The sequence below is a fragment of the Hippocampus guttulatus genome, chromosome 15 (assembly GCF_054856545.1).
Source record: "Hippocampus guttulatus isolate MCC_2025c chromosome 15, RoL_Hgut_1.0, whole genome shotgun sequence".
NCBI lineage: Eukaryota > Metazoa > Chordata > Actinopteri > Syngnathiformes > Syngnathidae > Hippocampus > Hippocampus guttulatus.
The window spans coordinates 12,567,497-12,591,280 of record NC_141275.1 but is presented as its reverse complement, the minus strand read 5'-3'; the positions used below and the strand labels follow the sequence as shown (position 1 = coordinate 12,591,280).

At 45.4% G+C, this 23,784-nt stretch overlaps 1 protein-coding gene across 4 annotated transcripts; it reads right to left on the bottom strand.

Annotated features, from left to right (window-relative positions):
* Positions 1 to 1,270: 1,270 nt before the first annotated feature.
* On the bottom strand, positions 1,271 to 23,050 carry klhl13 (kelch-like family member 13). 4 transcript variants are annotated; one of them, XM_086130746.1, is made up of 9 exons: positions 22,976 to 23,050; positions 21,904 to 21,974; positions 13,872 to 13,943; positions 10,660 to 10,801; positions 10,448 to 10,580; positions 9,835 to 10,031; positions 8,837 to 9,632; positions 6,354 to 6,467; positions 1,271 to 2,235 (listed from the first exon to the last, which is right to left on the bottom strand). In XM_086130746.1, exons 2-9 carry the CDS (start codon positions 21,954 to 21,956, stop codon positions 1,748 to 1,750), a joined length of 1,995 nt encoding a protein of 664 aa, XP_085986872.1. In that variant the 5' UTR covers positions 21,957 to 21,974; positions 22,976 to 23,050; the 3' UTR covers positions 1,271 to 1,747. The 4 variants fall into 4 exon arrangements, with proteins under 4 accessions (XP_085986872.1, XP_085986874.1, XP_085986875.1 ...); XM_086130748.1 differs by lacking the exon at positions 13,872 to 13,943; XM_086130749.1 differs by lacking the exons at positions 21,904 to 21,974; positions 22,976 to 23,050 and adding an exon at positions 18,748 to 19,071.
* Positions 23,051 to 23,784: the final 734 nt, after the last annotated feature.

Below are 23,784 nucleotides of genomic sequence, written 5' to 3'. Positions count from 1 at the left end.
TAAAAGCCCGGCGCCATCATGCAATATTGACACTAGCTTGCACAAACTTTGGGATTTGGAGGAACTCTACAGACTGCGACGTCGCCGTTCCAAATCAGGCGCTTGAAAATGAAGAGATTTTTTTTTTTTCTTTGAAAGTGCCCACGCATTCCCGCCAAGATTACGACGGCAAGACGGGACCGCGCAGCTCAGACGAATTATTTTACTTTCTTGTCTCGGTTTACTCACAAATTTACTTTGGTCAGCACGAAATCCGATCCTGCTTGTTCGAACGCAAAGCTGACATGGTTTCAGGAAGATGTTCACGGATTTTGGCAACATTGGAACCTTCTGCCATTTTCATGGAAGAGCATTCAATTGTTCTGCTAGTCATTATACAGCACTGGCACAGATAGAAGAACAAAGATACACTTTGCCCGAACACATTGTTGTTCGGGCAAAGTGGTTGGGAATCACCTCCATAAAGGAGAGACATGAGTACATGTCTGACGGTGCGGATCGAGGTTGCTAATTTCCAGTGAGGGCCACATCGTCGTTACGATACTCCTCAGAAGGCCATCGACTGTGAAAACAAAATCAAAGTATAGTCAGCATCATCATATCGCACACAAGCGTCCCGGCAACTGATAAACGATTAAGCGAATGTAGTCCCCGTTAGAAGTCTAGAAAAAAAATCATTACAGATTTTCTGCCCAAATGAAAAGAAGAAACTTCTTATGAGACAAAGTACACACAGTACAGTATTTGTTTTACTTTAGTGGTGCGGCGGGCCAAATCTGACCCTCGGGCCTCGATTTTGACACCCGCGGTTGAATCCGGTGCCGGCGTACTTAATATTGTGCAAATCTATTCTGAGCACAACCGGCCCCAAATGAAGGCGACTCGGAGGCAGGATCGTAATGTGCCGTAATGAGAGTTTAATGAGGATATAACGGCGTGGACCAAACTCACCTGATGATGACACAAACCTTTTGTTCTTGGTAACAGCATGAAGCGCTCGTCTCGGACACCATATGTTGCCGTTCTGGATTTAATCGGCCGGGAGCAGGTGGGCCGACTGGGCGACGCTTCCGTCTGTCCTGGTGCCAGCGGAGAAAGAGCGAGAGAGACAGTTTCCAGGTAACGCCGGTCAGCGGATTGTTTACAGCAGCAGTAAACAATCGGCAACTGACAGGTTGTCGCCGGGAATCTTTCCCAATCAATCACAGTGGAGAATCTGAACGCATAACCGAGCAATCCCTTTCGCGTTAATGATGCCACAAATGTCGACTTACTTTGAAAACCATCTTTATTAAATTTAGAAAACAGCACTTTGTTAACAGTTGTGTAGCAATCGCAGGAAAGTAAAACCGAAGGAGTGCTGTTTAGGCGGGCCTAGTACAGAGCCCTGAGCTCTTCCTGGTAAGGTTCTCCTCCGCGACGCGCCCGGAGACGTACGACAAGCGGCGAGATCAGGTAGAAAAGTTGATTTGCAAAGTCCCTTTTCACGTCGAGGTACTTTCTTGAATACAATCTGAACCGAGTCGGCAACATGAAGGTGGAAATCAGTTGCCGTTGGCGTAGCGCTATGTCGGTTTAACCACTCGGAGGAGCTGGTGGGGCTTCTGCACAACTGTACGACTGAGGGACGCAGTACTGACTTAGTCCGAAAAGGAAGTGCAAACAATGTCTATATGGGTTTGTTGGGGAGTTAAGGGTTTATGAGGGTGTGACCAAAATAGGGCTGCCCCCCACCCACCATCACTCATCAAGGTGCTGAAAGCGGCGACTCTCTGGACGGCGAGCTTGAGATATCTTCGAGCGGGAACACCGTTAGCGTGCAGGCTCGAATCCCGCCGAGCGACTCGGGTAAGTCAAACACTTTGTGCCACTCGTCTTTCTCGGGGTCGTATTTCTGAACTATTTCCACCATGCAGCGATTGTTCCACGAGTATCCGCCCACCACGTAGATCTTGTTCTCAAACACGGCCACGCCCACGTCGCTCTGGCCTCGCAACATGGCGGCGATAGGAGTCCACAAGTCCAGGGCGGGGGAGTAGTACTCGCAGCTGAGCACGTCGTCGTAGTCGCTGGTGCCGCGGAAGTGGTTGCCGCCGATGACGTAGAGGCGGTCGCCCACCGTGCACATGCAGTGGAGGCCGCGCACGGTGGTCATGGGCGCCTTCTGAGTCCATTTGTCTGCATCTGGGTCAAAGCACATCAGCTCCTTCTGAAAGGTGTCGTGAGTGATGCCGCCTGCAGAGAGACGAGAGGGCTAATTAGCTTGCGCGCCAAGTAACCGGAGGAGGAACGTGCGATGGGATCGGCCAATGTGACTCATTCGCTCTCTTACATGGAGGTAAGCGGGCCAAGCGGATGAAAAAAACTTTGGCCACATTCAGTAGGGGGCATAAAGGATTTGAAAAATACTCAAGTCATTTGGCATTCACTCCCGAGTGAACTGGATGACTACAAAAGCAAGAGGGCCACAATGTGCTCACGCAAACATGCACAAACAGAGCGTAGACGTCGAGACGCACAAAGCTGAGGCAAAGTGGGGAGGGGGGAAAAAAAAAAACAGGACATGTCTACAGGGAAGGCTTAAAATAAAGAGGAACACAATCCCAGCATGCATTTGGGTAGATGCCAGCATCCCCGCCCCACTCGCAACCCCCCCACACCCCCAGGCAGAAAGACTCGGAGCGAGAGCAGCCAAGATTTGCGGTGAATCGACAGCAGAAAGCGCTTCGCTTGCTGCCCACAGATCGCGTGCGCGCTCTATTGAAGACGCTTGAGCCGCCTTTTCGGGCCTGCGATGTGGCGCCTACTCAAGTGATCAAGTCAGACTTTCTTTCAACAACTGGCCCACACACTCAAGCCACCGGGGAGAAATCCGGCTCTCATTCAAGTCTTTCTGTTTTCAAATGCGAACCAGAAATGAAAACACGAGCTGATTTTTCATATTCAATTTTAAGATCTGATTTAAAAAAAAAAAAAAAAAAGAAATGTGAAAAAAAAATGTGCCACTGCCATCGTACCGAATTTGATTTGAATATGTCCGTTTGATGACCTGATCGCATCATTTTCACTTAATTCCTGTCGGCACTGAACGCCGCAGACTCTGGAGTTAATGACTTCAACAGTATCTCGACACACTTTTTTTTTTTTTTTTAAATCAACCTCTGTGCAATGATACGTGAGGAACTGTGTGTATGGCACGTCTCGGTTGGAACGTGTGCACCAACTGGTGCAGATAGAGCAGAAGGGGAAAAAAAGTGCTGCTGACTGCAGCAAAATCAGTTTCCATAAAACTGTTCTGGCAGGTGGCAGTGGGGTGGGGAGTGACTGTAAAGTATCATGTCTGGAGGAGGATAAGAAAAGTAGATTCAAGATTAAATTTTTTTTCTTAATCTATTGGTCTGACGACTACAGAAAGCATGACACCAATGTTCATCCATGGTGCAAGTCTGTACAGTTTGACTTCCAAGTATAAATGAGTAAGAAGTTGTGGAACAAACCCACAGCTCGTTTGATATCATTCGGCGGGGGAAAGAAAAAAAATATATATAGAGTCACAGTGAACTCGTCATTTTCTTTTCAGATGAACTCATCCTTCACTTGTTTCCCCGCAAACACACATTGTCAGGTTCCATTTTCGTCCGTCAGCCCGAAAAACGTTATGAGACCTTGCGATAAATTAAAAACAAGCCTTCCAAAGACACCAGCAGAGCGGCTGATTTGATATAAAAGTGCTGTACAATCATCCTTCGCACCTCCTCAGTCAGCCCACTGCTCGCTGGAGGCGTGTTGTGTGAAAGCCAACACTTAACCTCAAGTAACCTCCAACAAGAAGAAGGCATTTCACGGAATCGCTGATAAATCTCACATCGGATGATCAGAAATGCAAAATATTTCGCAAAACGGGTCATCTGAGGCAAGTTTACCCCTCGGAGCCCAAATGGTCATGCGAGCGGCTTGAACCGCAGCACCTCAGGGTGCCGGCCGGCCCTGCGGTCCAGAGGCGCCGCGGCTCGCGCCGCTCCGCTACTCGCCTCTCAAAAGCGCGCCACACCGCTTGAGCCGTGACGGTCCGTGGGCTGAGCGCATGTGTCAGGTTCATCCGGCTGACGGAATACCTTCGGACAACCGAGCGGCGCGGCCATGCAACGGGAGCTGATCCGCTGTGACAGACCAACACGGAAGTGCACTTCGGCGCGGATCACCTTGCTCTAATCCGCCCCCGCGACCCCTCCCCCTGGGTGCTGCGGGGCGCTCGGTGCAACAAAATTCCACTAATTGGCCATTTAACTTGCCTTAAGCCTTCAAAAGCCCTGCACTATATTTTCCGGAAGCAATACTTGAAATCTAAAGGTAGGTGACTTTCAAATGAGACCCTTGGAAGCATTCCAAATTCTCCTCATCATATGCGCCCGCACAATCCAACTAATCGATGCTAACCACAATACAGTTTATACCTCTTGCGTTAAACTATATTCCGCAACAAGCAGAGATGACAATCTCCCTGTTGCGCGCTCTCTTTTTTTTTTTTTTTTTTTTTTAAATCCAGCTACACTAAACACGAAGGCATTTTGGATGCATTAGGGGAGAAGACGTGTAAGCAATGCCAACCAGCGGGCTCCAGACAATGAGAGGTGGCCGGCTAAAAGCAGATTTGCCATCCTGTGACCACTCCGCTATGCGTCGTTTCATTGCTTAATGAACTGGAAAATTCGAGACCAATCGATTCGAGGGTGCGCTTGCACACCACTTACGACGGTCACGCGTATTTTTGATAAGGAGCAAAATCATAGCGCGTATCTGAATGATCAAGTGTACAAACGAAGTGCATGAGTCGAATCTCTGAAATGAATACATTGCCTCTTAAGTACTCGGGACAAGCTCCAGCATGCTCAGATATTCTCTCTCAGTCTAATGTGGTCCAATCAAACGTGTAGGCTGAAAAACAAACGTTGCTAAAAACCCGTCAGGCTCATCACGTATGTTGCTGGAACAAGACCGTGCCCACAGCCAGTACGGATTAACAGGCGGGATTTTCCATGTGATGCCTCCCACGCAGACTTCATCCAGTTATCAACCGCACCCCACCCCCCTCCCGCCCCAGCCCCGACTGCCATTGTAAAAATTTGCTCAGGATTAGTCATCCAGAGAGAAACTAGGGCTCATCTCCATAGCGCATGATATGCTGTTTTCAATCCCATGAAGTGAACACAAACAAATGGGGGAGGGGGGGTGACACCCAAAATGAGTCAGGCGAAAACAGCAAAGCTAACGTCGATCATTAAGGTACTCACCAAACAGATTTCAAAAGATGAATCAGTCCAAGGGCCTTTCATGTCTCAAAATAAAATCATTCTCTTGCTTTGTGTCACATCTACCGGTAGTTTGATTTCTCTGGTCCAATTCTGTCAAATGAAATTGTGCCCCTTCCCCCCTCCCCCAAAAGGCAGAAAATCCGAGCAAAACAAAATGCGTCACAACAAACATGTGACCGGGCTCGTTTCTCTCTGGTCACACTTGCACATAAACCCCGTTTTAGTTACAACAAGCTCTGGTGCGATTTGGCCCGGCGATTAATGCAATTAGTGCGATTAATTTGTTCAAGTGAGAGAGAGCGCTTCCGTTGAGTCAAGGAACATATTTGACACGAGAAAAAACAAAAACTGACGGAAAGCGAGGAGTAGTCCACTGCCTTTCCGAGAGTGTTAAAATGCTGACATTTCGAGAAACTCATCGGACTGTTAAATAACGGACTCAAGAGAGCAAATGGGTTTATTCGGATAAAGTAAGGAAAACTTGTGTCAGGCAAATGCGGCATATTAAAATAGCGGGTGTTAAAAAGTCACCGATAAGCAGCGAGCGGAGACTCGAAGCCGCCGTCGTCCCCGCTGTGCCAACAAGCTCTCCAATCTCTCAAGAAGAAACATTTGCGGTTGGCTCCAAAAGACATACAAACAGTTTTATTCACCGTTTAACGGCGTATACTATTTTGGACGGTCAAGATGGAGGTTCTGGATTGCCACCACGTCTCCCCAAAATGCTGTGGTGGCAAAAAGTGGGCGTTTTGGGCTGGAAAATTTGGGAGTGAGATACTGCACCCCTCGAGGGTGGTTTGAGGGTGTCGACTCATTGAACCGATTGTGCGGTCATGACGTGAGAAGAACTTTCTGCCTTTCGCAGTCAAATAATTCTCATGCAAGAGAAGATAAGAGAAGAAGAGAATGTGTGATATAAGATGGCATCATGTCAATGTATTTTTTTGGAGGGGTGGGGTATAGGTTTTTAAGATATATATTTTGTAATTATCTCTATGTAATGACAGAGACGCAACAGATTTGTGTTCTTCGGAAACTTACCTGAAATATACATGTAGCCGCCATACACCGTCCCGGCGTGCCCGTAGTGTGGCTCGTTCATTTTGGCAACGTACGCCCATTCGTTCGTCCTCGGGTTGTAGCACTCCACGGTCGCTTCAAGGCGGCCGAGGAGGGGGGAAAAGGGGAGCGTATTAGTATAAAGTAGGTCAAGACACAACCGAAGAGGACAAATTGCAGTAAATGGAGGCTTGGAGGGTCTCGGCGTGGGAGCTGAAAACACAACTTTAAAAACGCGGGCGGTGCATCCGAGAAAAAAAAAAAAAAAAACATCAGCAGGGGGCAAACAGGAAATTGGAAGAGGGTAAAATCACGGAATCATTTCTGACAAAGGTCCTGGGGATGTTTCCATCAAATCAGGGACGATCTGGAGAAGAAAAAAAACAAACTAACGTGATTCCCGAAATGTTGCGTACTGTTAATTTAGCAAATTTGATCGCAAAGAAGGGCCGTTGTGTGAGTTTGTGCGCCGCTTGTGTGACGCCGCGACAGCAGTAGAATTCAGCGTCTTGTTCCAGCGTCTCGAGGAACAGCGATTTTATTATTATCGTGCCTTATTAGCAATGCGCCCCCTCTGTTTGAACAACAACAAAAATATTTTCGCGGCAGGCGAGGGGAAGGCACCCGATTCTTCCAATATCGTCTTTGCTCATCGTCGCTGCGATGATGAACGCTGACCGCCATCACCACGATACAAAAAAACATTTCGTCAAACAACAACACTTAAGCGCCGCGTCTTTACGGCTTTGTGTGTGTGCGTGTGTCATTTTAGTGACGCAACAACCAAACTCGGGAGAAATAATTCTATTAGTCAGGAGATTTACTGGCGACTCTTCTCCATCCCGCAAGGCAAGCGGAGGGTTTCTCAGAGGGTGGGATGAATGAATACTTTGCCCACTCATCGCCGGTCATTAAAAGTGACCTTGAGCCCAGCACGGAAGTGTACAGTCACTCAGTAGAGGAAGTCAAAACATCCTGAAGCGCAAACACTTGAATACTGGAGATTTACACCAGAACACCAGTTTTTGCTGGCATGCTTTCTATTTATCGGATGAAAAGCCTGATTGTGATTAGCGTGACCTTAACAGCCCGCAAGGTTTTTTATTTCCCCCTCCCCCTCACAAATCTTCATGGAAGCAGTGGGCAGCCGGGAGACAACTGGCAATAGGGAATGGATTTTTTTTTGTGTGTGTGTGTGTGTGACCTTCAGATTTGGCCCAAAACACATGGGACAGAACACAGTAATTGGATCGGCAAGCGACAAGTGTTCTGCAGAGGCCGATTAGTTCTAATAATCTCAGGGGATTAAGAAAAGAGGCAAGAAGAAGGGGGGGGGGGTGCATCGAGTTTAGTTTTTGAGATTGCTTTGTCGGAAAAGACCACAAAGCCAAAAAGAGAGACGAACTGCTGAGCACCAATAAAAAGAGAACCTTGCTGACTCAGAACCCTCGGCTTGATAAAAGAACCAGACGAAAAGGTCATAAAAAGATCAGATTTAAACCTAAAAGACCCTTAAAAACAACTTGACATATTCCAATGACCTTAAAATCCTTCCGTGGAAACCACAAACAAAACAAATTTTTCTGATTCTTGTCACTGAAGCCGACTGTGCTGTCATTATTTTGTCCACCTAAATGCTCACCAAACTCACCAAATCCAACAATGTGGTTCAAAAGAACACATCACAAGAAAAATGGATACAATTACATCACTACACGACGCCTTTGTTCTGTTTCAGCTCTGTAAATGTTTTGTGTCCGGGTTTTTTCAGGCTGGGTTTCCGCTCAAACTGAAAATGTTTCAAATGATGAATGCACATATGCGGACGGGATGACGATTACCCCCACCATGTGGCCTTTTGTGCAACGTGGCATTGCAGAAATCGGCGGCTATTAGCAATCATTTCTTGGTGGGTTTTCGCAGTATACTTTCCTACCATGCCTTTGCATGTGGGAAAGGAGGTTCATCGTTTCTGGCAAAACCGAAAAAGAAAGACTACAACACTCTGTTCAGGAGCTGGTGTCGGCCACAGCTCACTCACAGACACTCACGCGTGGACCACTCCTTGCCTCGTGAAGGGACAAAGCCAATGCACAAGCACAGGATTTGCCACGCATTATATAGTGGCAATATATTTAAAAAGAGGTTTTAATAACTGGGTTTCAAGCGCGTGGGAGCGCTAAGACTATCAAAGTGATTTTTTTTGGGGGGGGGGGGGGTCTCCATATCATCCGTAGCAGAACAGCAAAGGTGTATCTTATTAACTCATTCACTCCCAAAGACGTTTTTAAACGTCTTTTAAAGACTTGGTCTAGAATTGGCTGGTACTGAATGAGTTAAAGCAGACGTTCTTTCCAAGAAAAGTCCTTTTTGGCCAAGTGTCTAATCTCGTGCAATCTTTTGCCATTTCTGAGAGAAGGGAGGAAAACCAGGGGCAAGGGGAGGAGCCAGAAAAACCAACTCACCGAGCTCCCCGGCCGCATTCCTTCCACCGACAGCATAGAGGTGTCCCTTGAGCGCGCTGAGGTGGAAGAAGGTCCGCTTCTCGTTAAGGCACGCCACCTGCATCCACTTGTTGTACCGGGGGTCGTAGCGGAACACCGTGTCCACCGCGGTCTTGCCTTTGGTGTCGTAGTTGCTTTGGCCGCCCACCACGTAGAGGAAGTTGCCGATGACCGCGATGCCGTGCTGGTAGCGAGGCGCGTCCATGGGCGCCAGCGCTTTCCACTCGTGCGCCTTCTCGTCAAACAGACGCAGCTCCTTGCTCACCACGAGCTGCTGCCGCAGGACGCCGCCCAGCGTGACCAGGTGGGCGCTGTCCGAGCGGATGGCTGTCCGTTCCGACTGCATGACCGGCTGCATGTAGGGCATCATTTGGTAGTTGCTAGCTTCCAGGAGGAGGTTGACGCAGGTGTTGTCCGTACGCATGAAGTCCACCGTCTGGACGTGATTGATGAGCTCCTGCGGGTTCATGAGGGGGAAGCGGATGTTCTTCATGAGCTTGGAGGCGTGGTCCATGCGGCTATCTTCGTAGCGTAGCCAGCGGCAAGCGGCCTTGAAGAGGTCCAATTCGCTGCAGTGTTTCAAGCTGTTGCTGGACAGCACAAAGGCCAAGCGCTCAAACGGCAGCTTGACGAACTCACCCGTGCCCAACAGCGAGGGGAAGTTTTTCAGTATGAAATTGTTGACGTATTTGTCCACCTCTGTCAGGTTATACGTGTTGGCGATGCGGCCCACCTCGACGCAGTTGTCGAGGGAAACCTGCAAAGTTCGAAAAAGAAAATTGCCAAGCGGCACCAAAGTATGTTGATAACAAAAAGCCAAGTGGGTTTGACTTAGGTAGATATGTCGACATCGAGGTAGCTTCAAAAAAAAAAAAAAAAAAAAAAGCTATCAGGTAGTGTGCAATTGGTGATAAATGTGATGCTGCAGCAAAACACCGCGCGCACGCACGCTCGCTTACCCCGGATATAAGAAAGACCTTGCAGAAATCCAACACCGGAAGGATTTGTAAGAAGCTGGCTGCTTCGAGCGTGTCCTGCAGATTCTCCATGTTGAGCGACAACTTGGCTGTGTAGATGAAGTCGATGATCTTCTTCAGGCCTATTCGGTTCACTCCGTGGAGCTTGATGCACATTAAATCCTGTTCTTTCATTCCACCTGCATCGGGGGCAAAGTAGAGGATCAGCAAAAAAAAAATAAAAATAAGGAGATGGCGCCACACAACTAATACATAATCCTCCTTTGATTGACAGGTCTGGGAGCTGCTGCATCCAGGCAATGTTCTTGTCCGGAGTTACACTCAGGGAGGGGAATTCAATTCCCAAGATTTTGCTTTGAGGCAAGAGGTCGCTCTTGGCTGACCAAGTCATAGTGACATACCTGCTGCGGTGGCAAAGCGCGGATGTGCTCATGAATAATTGAAAAATAAAACGCTTTTACTTCAGAATACAATAGCGCGAGGAAAAAATAAAAAATAAAGCAGCCGTTTAATGAATCAGCGATGTACATCCCACGCACGAATTATACCAGAAGGACACGGGAGGAGTAAATAGTCGGAGTCATACCAGACCCACCTGTGAACATGGCTTTGAAATAGTCAGAGGAAGAGGCCATCATCGCTCGATGAACGGGGAAGGCTTCGTCGCCGTCGCCGGCGACCAGAGTGACATCGCAGAGCAGGCCCTCTATCCTCAGCTGGTCGAAGCCCTGCGTCGAGAGCAACGACGAGAGAATAAGTCTCTTCTCATCTCAAGGGGCGAAAGCCGGGACCCAATCGAGCTCTCACCTGAAGAACCACCGAGCTGTGTGTGTTGCTGGTAAAAAAGCGGGTGTTTCCAGTCTTTGATGCCTGAAGGTGAGCGCAGATGCCCATATCACCGTAGCCCAGAGCCACTTTCATGTGAGTGTCGTCGTCCTCCACGAGGGATCTGTGACGAGAATGAGAAGCGGCTTTTACGAGTGCCGCTCGAACACCCGCGGCGGACAGTCGGGTTCGGCTCCGCGCCGAACGGCAGCTTGGGAGGGGCCGAACCCCTTGTTGCGCGTTAACTGGGTGCTGATGGTCAGACTGGAACATCCTTACAACAGATGGAATGGTATGAAAATTATCTTGATCAAAATTATCAGCTAACAATCATTGGACTTATTCCTAAAAATCAAACTGTGTATAGTGAAGCTTTTAAATTATTATTATTATTATTTTTTTCAATTCAAGCATTTTCACGCAGATGTCAGCCATTCCAGCTCGAGACCAAGCTCGGTCTGCAGCTCCTTCCGGGACGATTCCCCGTTTTGCTTCCACTGCAGGAGTGAGTGGAGACCGTAAAGTGCAAAATCGATTCATCCCAAATCATGACCACTTCTTTCAAAACAATCCATTCTTGTTTGCGATTACTTATCGAAACGGTGAAATATGAAAGGACTTGTGGTCGTGGGGTTTGTCGGCAGTTTCTGAATTTGTCTTATCTGAATGGTCAAAACTGGTCTGACATGAATGTGAAAAGAATAAAATGAGGATGGCCTTCAGCAATGTTTAACTCTTAAATTCACGAGGCGATCAAAAATGCTGCTTTGAACAGAGGATGGGATTCCTTGTGATGTGTCGCTAACCTTTTGCTGACCTTTTCCACTTGGACATAAAAGATGCCGGCAGAAAGACTGAACGAGAACGCCCCGCCCCCCACCCCGATCCAAACAGTTAACATATGCGGAATTCTTCGCGGATGAACCATTTACATTTTGTAACCATTTACATCTTTCATGCTTCAAAGTGGAAAAGCTGCCAAAGTGTTTGAATGCCCAAGTAGCCTCTTGGCGACGTTGCCAAAACCAGGACCAGCCGTGCAATTTTGACATTTGCACCATCCGCGGCATCCGCATGGCAGCCTGTAATAAACCGCGTGGCGCCCCCCCACCCCCACCCCCCCGGAGGGCCGTGAACATGACGTCAGTTCATGTAAATAACTGGGGTGTCGCAGAAAAGTCGCTTTGAACAAAACAATGTGCAAAATGGGCGATTTTGCACATGGGCGATGTTTTCCGTTTCTTAGATTTGGAGCTGCTCTCCTGAGGCTTCTGGATGGCACTCTCTTCTTCTTCTTCTTTTTAATGCGTAGTGACATTTCTGTGTCTAGACTCAGGCAAGAAACTAATGAGTGCAAAGTGCAGAGCTGTGTTACGCACAAAGAACATTATTAAACAACTGCGGCCCAGACAAGATCGAACGAGATTTGAGAATTAAGAAAGCCGATTCCGAGAGATTCATTTTTCTTTGCAGTAGTTATTTGAGGGGGGGGGGGGGGGGTGACCTGAGTGTGCAAGATGCTATTTGGCTAAAATAACTACCCGTAAAACAGGAAGATAAAGTATCCGTCTGTTACCGAGTTTCAAACAGCAACTCTAATGTAGATATCAAGTCGGTATCAGGCCGAGGCAATATTTTGAAAGAAAGAAAGAAGTCAGTTTATCACCGGGAGGAATCCCTTTACAACAACCTTTCTATCTCCCTTATGCGGAGATTTATTCACACCGTCAGTGAATACAAGGTTTAAAAATATTACAGCTATCCTCCATGCGGATACGTTGATCGAATTCTCAAGGGTAGCCGACACTTTAAATGCTAGCTGGCCTGATTTTGATAAAATATTGTCTTACAAAAATGCTTGGCACGCCATCGCGGTAAATCTGTCTCCACCAGGCTCTCAGTCACTAAGTGAATCAACGTGCATTCCCATGTGCTTTGTGCAAACTTTGCTTTCATATTTAAATCTTTTTTTCCCCCAACCAGAAATCTTCCAAAGGCTACTAAATGTTTGACAGCCTATTGACAAAAATATAGCTCCATCCTGATAGACTGATAAAAGATTTTGGCTGATAAAAGAGTTATGATGGGACAAAATTAGAGGATAGATGAATTATGATTTGAGAGGCATGAGAGCCATGAAAGCACCAGTGTGAAACTCGAGGCCCCGGGGGCCAGATCTGGCCCACCATGTGATTTTTATGTGGCCCGCCAAAGCAGATCATGTGTGTCAACTTCCATGATCTAAAATCTGCACCGAAATCATCAAATTGCCATGTGTAATAAATCACATTGAGAATTTGCAATCATTTTCTGAGCCTGGTTACACTCACTTGAATCATAAGTGAACAAACAAATAATTGACTGATTTCAAAACTTGTAATCCATCAATTTGTTGATTAAATATTGATTCGGCCCTCCGAGGGACGACGTCACTCCAAAGTGGCCCCCGGCAAAAATGCGTTTGACACCCCTGCACTAAAGCCACAATGCATTTTTTTTCCTGAGGTCTTGGCGACCGATTGGCGCTTGCCAGCACAACGTTAACAACAAACCAACAGCGGACAAAGATGAGGTTTCTTGACAGTGCGCCTAAAAAGTGATCAAGATATACATTCTATACAACACACACACGATTAAAGAAAGTGAAGAATCACGATCAAACACAGTCTTACAGAAATGACAGCGGAACCTCGAAGGTTGAAGTCCAGAAAGGTCACAAAATGTGGACACGACTGAGATTTTCTTGGACAAAGACACCTCGAAAATTACTCTGACCTACTTTGTGTTATTGGAAAGTACTTAGTGCCAGCGACACTTTTTCCTTTTTTTCTCCGAAACGACTGTGTTCAACCTTTGTGGTTCCACCGTACGTGCTAATTGGTCACATTAAAAATAAGTCAAATTACACAATATGGGCACGTGATGGATAAACAACTGAGCTGGTTGCCACTTGTTTCACATTCCAAGGAACTACGAAGACGAATGGAAATTTGGTTGCGCGCAAAACAACAAAAAAAGCACACCAAACAGACGCCACCGCTAACACGACTCAATGCGACACTTTTCTTTCTTGGAATGATGGCGAAGGGTCACAAACGGGACGGCGACACATCTGGCAGGATTCGACACCTGCCACTGCTCAAAAACCGCACAGTGATCACAAATCACAGGGAAGGGACACCGTTGACATTTACCGGGTCAGGTGGTATGGCGGACAGGCAGCGAGGAGAGAGTGTTTTGTCCACACCACAAAGGAGTGTTGGTGGCTGCCGGAACGAAAAAAAAAAACAAGACAACAACTACAGCATACCAACATGAGAGACGGAATGCGTTCCGGCGGTTGAAAGCGAGCTTAGGTGAACTCCGCTGATTGATGGAATGATTGCGGGAGAGTGGAAACCTTTTGCCCTATTTGCTCGGACAGTGCCAAGGGGACATTGATTTACGTAACTGCAGTTTGGGGGTTTATCAATTGGGAGTGGGAGGTGGCGGCGTCATTATTTTTGGGATTAACAAACAATACCAGATGAGATTTTTTCTTCCCAAAGAGATGATGATTATCAGTGAGGCTATTGCAGTCAAGTGAAATAAAGTTAAAACAAAGTCAGTGGGACTATTACGCAGAAACGCTGAGAACTCGAGGCAGACTAAAACGAACAAATAAGTGGTCCCCAGACCCCGGTACATCAAAAAACGACATCACACATCATTTAATACAGCGAGGAAATTGATTGAAATACGGAGCGAGTCTCTGCATTTTATTTCAAAAGAGAGACTTGCTTTGGTGCTGCTGTTTTGGTCCGCAGAGCTGGCAACAGACGTCAAATTAGAAGTCACATTTGTTTTTGGAATACGAGCGAGCAGATAAAAAGACTAGATTAAAGGAAAAAAATGGAGTAGGGCATCATGCCCTGCGGTGTCGATGAGAAAAAAAATAAAAATAAAAATAAAACAAGCCAAAGACTCCTATTTGTAGGCCGGGACTGTTTGCATCTGCAAAAAGAAACCCTTATTTACCAATTGAGGTTTTGAGAACAGAAAAAAAACAAAGAGTAGCAAGTCAAAGAAACCACTAAAAAGTGCTCAGGGAAATGAAGAAATGAGCCAGGAGGGATTGAAAGTGACAGTCTATCAAATCCCCTTCATGTCAGTGGAAAGCTTAAAAACATCCTTCTACCAGTGACAGTTTAAGAAGCTAAAGTCAACTCGGCTTTTCCGCGAGATGACAGTGGCTCTTGAAAGATTTATAAGAATAGCTTTGCGGTCTTAGCTAGCCGCGAACCAATAGAAACATCACAAAAAAAAAAAAATCCTTCCATTTTAGATTGGAAGGCATCTTGACGAACAATGTTGCGCTCCGTAAAACTTCGCAACCCCTCACGGACGCGTGTGGAAGAACCCGAGCGAAAACGCTTCCGACGAAGGGTTCGCGTTTGTTCAAGGGCATATGCAAACGCTTCTTCATCAAACATTCTTTGTCATCGGTTGAGGGTTTGTCAACGACGTGGCCGGATGGCAAAATGGCGTACCGAGCAATCTAACAGAAGCAATACAAGGCTGAGCAAACTCATTTGACTTTCAAAGAATGCAGCGAGCGCCAAACTCAATCACTCAGTCGTCGGACCATCTGCTGTGCTCCTATACATTCCATCGACAACTTCTTTAAATGACACAACGGCTCCAGACATACCTGTACCTTCCACCGCGAGGGAACTCATCCATGACAATCCCGGCTCAGAAAAGCAACAAAGCAAAGGCGGCGGGCGAACGACACCTATGTCGCTTTCGGTACATGGAAAAAAAAAAAAATAGCCCAACAAAAAACTGGTCAGCTCATTATTATTGATGCAATCAATGGAGAAACAGGGCCTTCCGCATGCTGCTTTTTCAACAAGCTTCCGCCCCGCTTGAGACGGCGATGACACACTTGGCCCCTTCGGATAAAGTGAGAAGTCAAGAACGCTAACCGTTCAGCGAATTTGCAAACCGCTTGGTTGTGCCGGACAGTCCAAAGGCAGCTGGGCAAGAAAAAAATGAATTAAAGACGAAGCAGCATTGCATTGTTGCTAAATGTTCCGTCTCACAGTTCTAGTCCATCAGATTCTCAGGCGGGCTGATTTTCGTGATGTGCGAGACGACATGACGTACCCGATGGGCGGATTTATATCATGAAGATGGACGTCAGCATCATAACCATCAACTTGAATTCAGACAATTTATTCCGCTGAGGAATGAACACGAATCACAACTTATGAAATCAAATGCGATGTTCAGGGCCACAGAGTCAATTCCTCTTCCATCTCGAATGATCGCATCATCTGGAATTTGTGTTGGTTAATTATCAGAATATCAACATTTGGCCTGAGTATGGTGGCAAAAAAAAAAAAAAAAAAGATTAGAATTTCACCTTCAATGAAAAGAGATGCATAATGTGGAGCGACTCAAAAGAAAAAAAATGTTTCTACGTGAACCACAAAGAGTTAAGTGAGAGGAAAAAAAAAAAGGCTTGCGTGTGGGTGGCGTAGACAATCTGTCAACATGCACCAAATGCTAAATCAACCCGAAGGATACTGCAGCAGGAAGACAACCCAGAACAGGATGCGTACGACTAAAAGAGACGCCGGGCGACAGAAATAGTACTTGCTTCGAGATACTTTACATTTTTAGAAAGAAGATATGTACACAAGTTGTCAACACAGCCGCAGAAAAACATGGCCGCGTTTTTGACAATGACGTGATACTACAGACTTTTGACGGTGCAGAGCAACGGCGTGGAGATGACTTTTGGAATGATCGCGCCGACAACTGAACAAAGTCCCGGCGTATTTCGGGACTAACAAATGTTTCGCGGTGCGTGACAAAAATTTCTCTTGGGGGAACAAATGCGCGACAATAATGTCAATCCAAAAAGTCAGGGGATAATTAAGATTGTAAAGGAGTGATGAGTGAGCACATGGCGACAAAACACACGTAGGAAAAAGTGTAAAAGATGTAATATTGATGATGATCAATTGGATTAATGGCTGAAAATTGTGTTTGTACCCCCCCCCCCAAAAAAAAGGTGACTCATTATTTTAATTCAAGGAAAATGTTTTTTTGGATTCAAATTGACTTTTATATCCAAAAAAAGTGAGCTCAGTAATCAGACGACTATTTGTTGTGGGAAGACGTTTAGTTTGATTCAATTTCAAGATAGGTCATATCTGCCGCCCACCCCCAAAAATACATTGCAACTAATTAATCCGGATCTCTGGCCGTGTAAATGTGTTTTATTTCTTCAGGAGATGTGAGATTCAAAGTGAAATCGATTTTTTTTTAAAATAAAATCCTCCCAGCTCTTCTTGAGTCTGACGTCAGCTGTCAAATCGACAACATTTGAATGTGGAATGCAGATTCTCGTTTGATTAGCTTGGTATCGGGATTCTTATGAATTGATTCGGTTGGTATCGTGATTCCGCCGCAGAACGAGTGCCTGACAGACACGCGTCTTTATGTATCGCACGATAATTTGATTTGCCCGCATTAGCTAGCTAGCAGAACAAAATAAGCACGCGTGTATTCCAAACCTTTCGCTGTGGATGTAAACTTTACCCTAGCTGCATGCAGTTATAAATATCACCAAAGCCTCAAGGGCTCCACAGCAAAGGACCTCCAAAGGGAAACCTATAATTGGGGGGGGGGGGCGATATCCACCTAACCAAAAACACAGCTTACAATGGACACGTTTCAAAAAATAGCAAGCGGTCTGGTGAGGCGGAGCCTCGGGCCTTGACATGCTTCACTTGACAGTGCGTGCGTACAACCTTCTTATGGAGACACGCAAACGCCATCCTCGGCCACTTGCGTGCTCGCAATGAACCCTCGTGCTTTCGTGCGCCGCGCTAGTCCACTAAAAGGACATTCTGACCAGACGACGGCTGAAATCTCGCTGCATTACTTTTTATTTGGTAGAAAGGGACCGAGTCTTCTATCGCTGCCGACTGGTGAGGAACAAAGCAAAGAAAAAGACAAATAAGACACAAGGAGGACAGACACATATTTGGTGTTAGATATATTCAAGAGGAAAAGTGTTTGATGATGATGATGATGTGCGGCTGGATGTGTGATCCAAAGATTATTCTAGGTGGGAATGTCAAAGGACCGGGCCTCAATGGTCACGGCTACTGTGGCGAGCTCGTACATCTGAACAAGACAAGTCAATTGTGTTCACATGTAGGGAGATAACTTGGGATATTTATCAATAAAGTACCGACATTAAGTCTTAACAGGCAATTGCTTCCATCAACCTTCAAGATGCTTCTCTGTTGAAACAGGTGTCAAATTGTACATTGTGAAAAAAAAAAAACACCAAAAAACATGATTGCAGGACTTAATTTCATTCAGCTCACAAAATTAAGCTTGTAAGTAGCTCAAAAGTAAATCTGCGCAATAATTGGCCATTGCATAAATCCAATTGAGCAACCAAAAAAGCCAATATAATCACCCGTGAGGTAGCCTAGCTCGCTTTCAAATTATTCGAAACCAAACCCACATTTTCACACCTTCTCCCGTAAACAGGACCGTTCGTGGGGAGCTGATGAAAAGAAGGACCAAAAGAAAGGCTGGCAAAAGATTGTGTGAAGACCTTCTGGTCTACCCTCCCCCCCCCCCCTCCCCCTGCTTCTAGAACAGTAGCAGATGACAATAGCTTCGAAAAGCAGGGCAAGCCAGACATCCTGACAAAGGCAGCCTCCTCCCAAGCCGGCGAGTCCCCGTTTCCAAATAAACACAGCCACAGGGAGACGACAAAAGTCGTGGACGTACTGCTCGCTGTGTCCCGGACAAGCAACGAATTGACTGTTGCCCGAAGCAGCGTGCCAGAGAAACACCAAATGCATGCTGGACAAGGCTAATCTCTTGAAACGGTACAACCGCTCAAATCACATTTATAGAACCCGCAACTGGAACCAAAAATGCCAGCGTCCAATGTTCAAAAAAGATGATTATTCTTTTTTGGAATCTCTCAAAAGTGAGAAACAAACAGAAACGTCCCCGCATCCACATTAGCGCTGTCAGAATGCTCTTACTCACATGTAGGCGGGTGAAAGCGGCGAGGACCGGGACGTCTTAAGGACCGGCATTGGGAATTTCCAGCTGACGGGAGAACCGCTTTTCCATTTCAACGGCATGTTGTTGTCACCAGAAAGGCGCTAGAGCAACACCGACGGCAGAGAGCGTTTCCATGCGAAGCTTCTCAATGCAGTCTTCCATACCACTCCTGCCCACACCATTGAAGGGGGGGGAGGGAGAGCGGGCCGCGGCGACGGAAATACACAGGGTGGAGGCAGTGCGGGATCCAGGCAGGGTTGTGACATTAGCGGCAGCGCCGAGAAGCCAATAGGTTGCATCCACCGCGACTGCTCGCCTCGCTGCAGAAGCGGCGGTCTCGCGGTAGGAGGGGGAAGGGGGGGCGGGGGAGCTCAGCCTTCCGAGGGTTCACCAAGTGTAGCTAAGCAACAGTGCCACCTTGTTAGCACAGTTGTGATTACCGCCATGGTCATGCTGTGGCATTTCTTTGAAGCTAAGCTGACATTCGTTCGGCATTATTGTTCAGTTGTGTTGGGACTTAAGCTTGGTGATTTTATTTTAAACAATTCTGAAGTGCCAATGCTGCGGCACCTTTAAAGGTAAAACACAAATCCGTTGTGGCGTGACGATCAACCTCCAATTTGTTTGGATCTCTGGGAAACTGTACTTATTTATTTTTGTAGGCAAAAAAAAAAAAAATTAAACTCACTTCTCAGGAACATTCGCAACATTGTAATTTGGTCAGAAACAAAAAAAGACATGCAACCAGAAAGTCTCCAAATATCGCTATTATTTTTTAAACTCTTTCAATGCCAGCTATTTTCAAGAAAAACTATTTTCTGAGTGCCAGCCAATTGAAATCAATCTGGATTTCTGACTGATCTTTCAAGGCGCACTCAATATTGTTTTATGACTCATGACAACACAGAAATGATCAAATGAAAGATCAGACTCTTTCTTCACAAAAACTACGGTCCGCCATCCAACTTCGCCAACGCCATCGCAACATTCCCCTCTGACGCGAACATGCTAGGACCCGTTCTGATATGAATTTGAGATTTCTGATTCAGCCTTCATTGTCAACGGCCAATTCGCAACTTCATTCGAGTCGGCACCGATTCTTGCCCGGCCCGTCCGTGCACGTGACAGTTTGTGCGCTTCTTCATGAACGTTGCAAATTTGAGATACGCACATCACGCGGGCTACTGCAAAATCTTCAAGAGTTGAACACAGCGCACTTGAGGGCCACAAAAATTCCACTGTCGCCAGGTCAAGGAAAAAAAACTTTGCTGCCCCATCTGTCATCGCCTCAGTTAGACCAGATGTCATATGTTGCGCTGACTATCAGCTAAATATAGCCCCGCTGTCATACTACAAAGCTCTGAACTTTTCACACACAAGCCTCGGATGCCTTTTGGAACTCTGGCGGCGAAAAGATTGCACAACAATTGAAGATCAACAATGCAGGCACCTTTTGTTTGTTTGACACTGTGAAGAGACAAATTAATTCAACAATGTTAATTATGGTGGCTGCGGCTGCAAACGCGTCAAGTGCACTAAATCATACTCGAGAGCTATTCCGAACATGTTTTACTCTCACGCAACTAGCTGGGGTAACCCAAATGTTTGACACAGCTCTCGTTATGATGTAGTACCGTTCTACACCCTGGCAAACGACAAACATAATAAACAATCAACATATATTTTTTACTAAGTACCTCTTTGACAGTGTCAAGAAAAAATGAAAAATTGCAATGGTATTTTTTGCTTTTTTAGATTCAACTTCATTATTGGATATAATTCCATTGTCCAAGTGGACATGAAGTGGCATTTTCACTTCCTGTAGGTGCAATTGCCACATGTTCCAATATAATTGTATCCATATACTGAAGTGGGCTGCAATATGACATTAGCATATTATTACAATGCCTCCAGAGGAAATTAAATTCACACTGCCACATATTAATGTTGCACACCACAGAGGAGTAGACACCACTCATGACGGCATGCAAGGGGAGAGGTGAGAGTGTTTGGGCATGCAAGTGGTGACTGTACCCTTGAGCTGAGGTTACGTGCCTTGCTCAAGCACAGCAGTCAGGATGCAGACTCGCATTATCACCAATAAATAGTTGTGGGGGTCAAATCATGACTATTCCGTTCCAAGTCCTTGCAGATGAGCTCCTGACATAAGACGCATATGTGTTAAGATTTGATTTTACTATTTTTTTTTCTGGCAGTTGAATGTGCTTGAGTTCTTTTTTTCCGTCCATTTCCCCGCTGCTGTGAATTTAACCAGAAACTGACTCACCAATCACTGGCGAGATTGGGAATACATCTCGGAACTGGTGTTTGGTCGATAAGAGGCAAAATTCAGGAAATTACTAAACTGCAATCAGCGCAGATGCTGTTGAATCAGTCGTCACTAGTTTGCTGCCAAGAGAAGTGCAACATGACGTCAGCTATGGGAAGCTTGAGCTCCAGCAACACAAGATGGCTCTTCCGGGCAGTATTATTCTGCTCAATGACACCGGGACGGAAAGACTGCAGGAGAACATGCCAGTAAAACTTAAAAATAGAAATCATTTGGTCCTTAATTTCTCCAGATATTTTTGTCTAAATGTCTAACCTATCTGTATGGACTGATATTACCTTCCCTTGCGTCGTCATCGTCATAGTTTTCTTGAAATAAATATACTCGTCACATCATATTCAAATATTTACTCTTTAGCTAACACCAGTATTATTAATCCTGTCGCAAACACATGTAAGAAAATCCTATTCCTAGGTCGAAAAGGTTTCCATAAGAAAATACCAGCTTTAACTCTCCATCGAGCTATAAATACCCATTTGTCCACAACTTCTGCAGCAGCTGTTTTTCAGCGCGGTCCTCAAGTACAGCATCTTAACTCCTAATCAGGTGTTACCTGATTAACACCGCTGATTCCACATGAAAGCTTTTCTCCAGATGGTATGATAGACTTACAGCCAGGATACAGTCAGGTCAAGTCAGGCCAGATAAACGCTACACTGTACTTTTTCATAAATATGATTTCAAAAATTGATTGGATTTGTCTTGACTGAGGGTGTCATTTAAAACTCTCTCAATAAAGTTCAATAACTATCACTTGTTGCTAGTTGTGTAATAGAATTGCACATTACCTGTCATGCAGTCCAATGGGCATTGCGTCCCCTCTGTGCACAGGGTGCTCCATACCCTTGCCAGGCAACACCTTTCAAACCAAAAAATAAAACTTTCAACCGACAACAAATAGAACATTAAAGTAGCAAAGGCAACATTCAAGTGGGAATCGGTACAAATGTGAATACTGCAAGTGTGACCGATGTTTGAATGTCTTAATTTACGTGATGACAACGAGTTCAAACAATTCCTTCCACACTAGTGACAGACATTTATCCTGAAATTAAAAAGTCTGACAGGCAGACAAATTTCTATTACAGTCCAGATGAAGCTTTTAGGATTCTGAGTTCTCTGCTCATCTCGAGAACTCAATAAGAATTTGAAGTCCTTCAAGACATCCCACCATGAAATATACCCATCTTACTTTTTTTTTTAGTTCCAAGTCCTGATGTGGGCTAATTGAACCTAAAAATATCTGCCTGTTGTCATGCCTGAAAAGCGCAAATTCCATCATCAATGGAAACGACTCAAGGAGCTGAAACGCGTCAAAGTGACTCCCAAAATAACCAAATGAAAGTTTTACCTTTCTGTGGCGCAATGCAACGTCTTGGACACGCAAGGGAAGTGACTATATTGCGTGAAAAGGGAAAGTGTGCAAATGAGTGAGCTAACTTGTTTATGAGCACAGGAAACCACCGTAAAAATCTCATTTTACGGTCATTTGCGGTGAGCGTTACCACCAGTGGGAAGGCTAATGCTAACAGCATAGCTAAGCTAACGCTTCACCGTTTATTATTAGCGAACGCAATATGCATTAAGAACAGTCGACAGTGATGTTGTCAGTTGTGTTTACGAGTAGCTATTTTCTATATATATTATTTGGGTAGTTTAGAACTGCTAAACAAGCTGAATCTTTAACGTGAGTTACTTGGTCGTAGAGTTCGGTGCTACTTGGTCCGGTAGATTTGCCTCGACCAATTAATAAACAGCCTGGTTGTCAACCTGTTGTCTGCTGATTAAATATGTACCATAACCGATTCGATTATACTACATTAAATATACTCCATGAACTTTAAATAATACATTCCATACCTTCCACGACAAGGTAACGCTGACTGATGTCCTTGTTTTCCTTCCAAGCCCTGAAATCCACTTAGAGCTAGGGAGCTGCCCATTCTGTTTTAGCCAATCAGATTTTCGCTTAATGGTAAAGTCCGAACATCCAAACTTTTCATTGGTCAAATAGTAAGGCAATCTTTTCTTATTGGCTCAAAACTTCCGTTACTAAATACGTACAGAATTTCTCATGAGACGTTCTCACGCATTTGCAAAAATGTATTGCTTTTATTATTAAGGTACATATCAACGGGTAGGATGGGAGCAATTACATTTCCTATTCAAAGTGCAGAAATTCTAAAGTATGTAGTATCTGACAGTCGAACAGGAAATGTTATAACATTTCCCCTTTTTCTTGTATTTATTTTCAAACTTTACAGCCAAGTTTAGTGCACCTGACTTTAGGCTGGCGTGGTTGTCTCAGAGTCCATCATTGTCATGGCATGGAAAAGCCTTGCAATTAGACCTGGTGGGATACTATATGCCAGTAACCAAACCAGTGCTGTGTAGTATGGTCATAAGAAAGATCCTAGGCTAGACATGACAGGTCATATCCATTTCCTTCCAGGACATACGAGACGCATTCAGTTTAGGGCTGCGTGCTTTCAGTGCATTCATCGGACACACCCACTGGGTTTAAATGTGGAGCGAATAATTTGATTTGGCATAATGTTGTTGCACATTTGACATAGTCGTTAAAATTTAGATTCATTTTCAAGTTACATGGACTTTTAATTGCTAAGCAGCTGCTTAGTTCTTATTAAATTTGCATGTTCAACAACCAC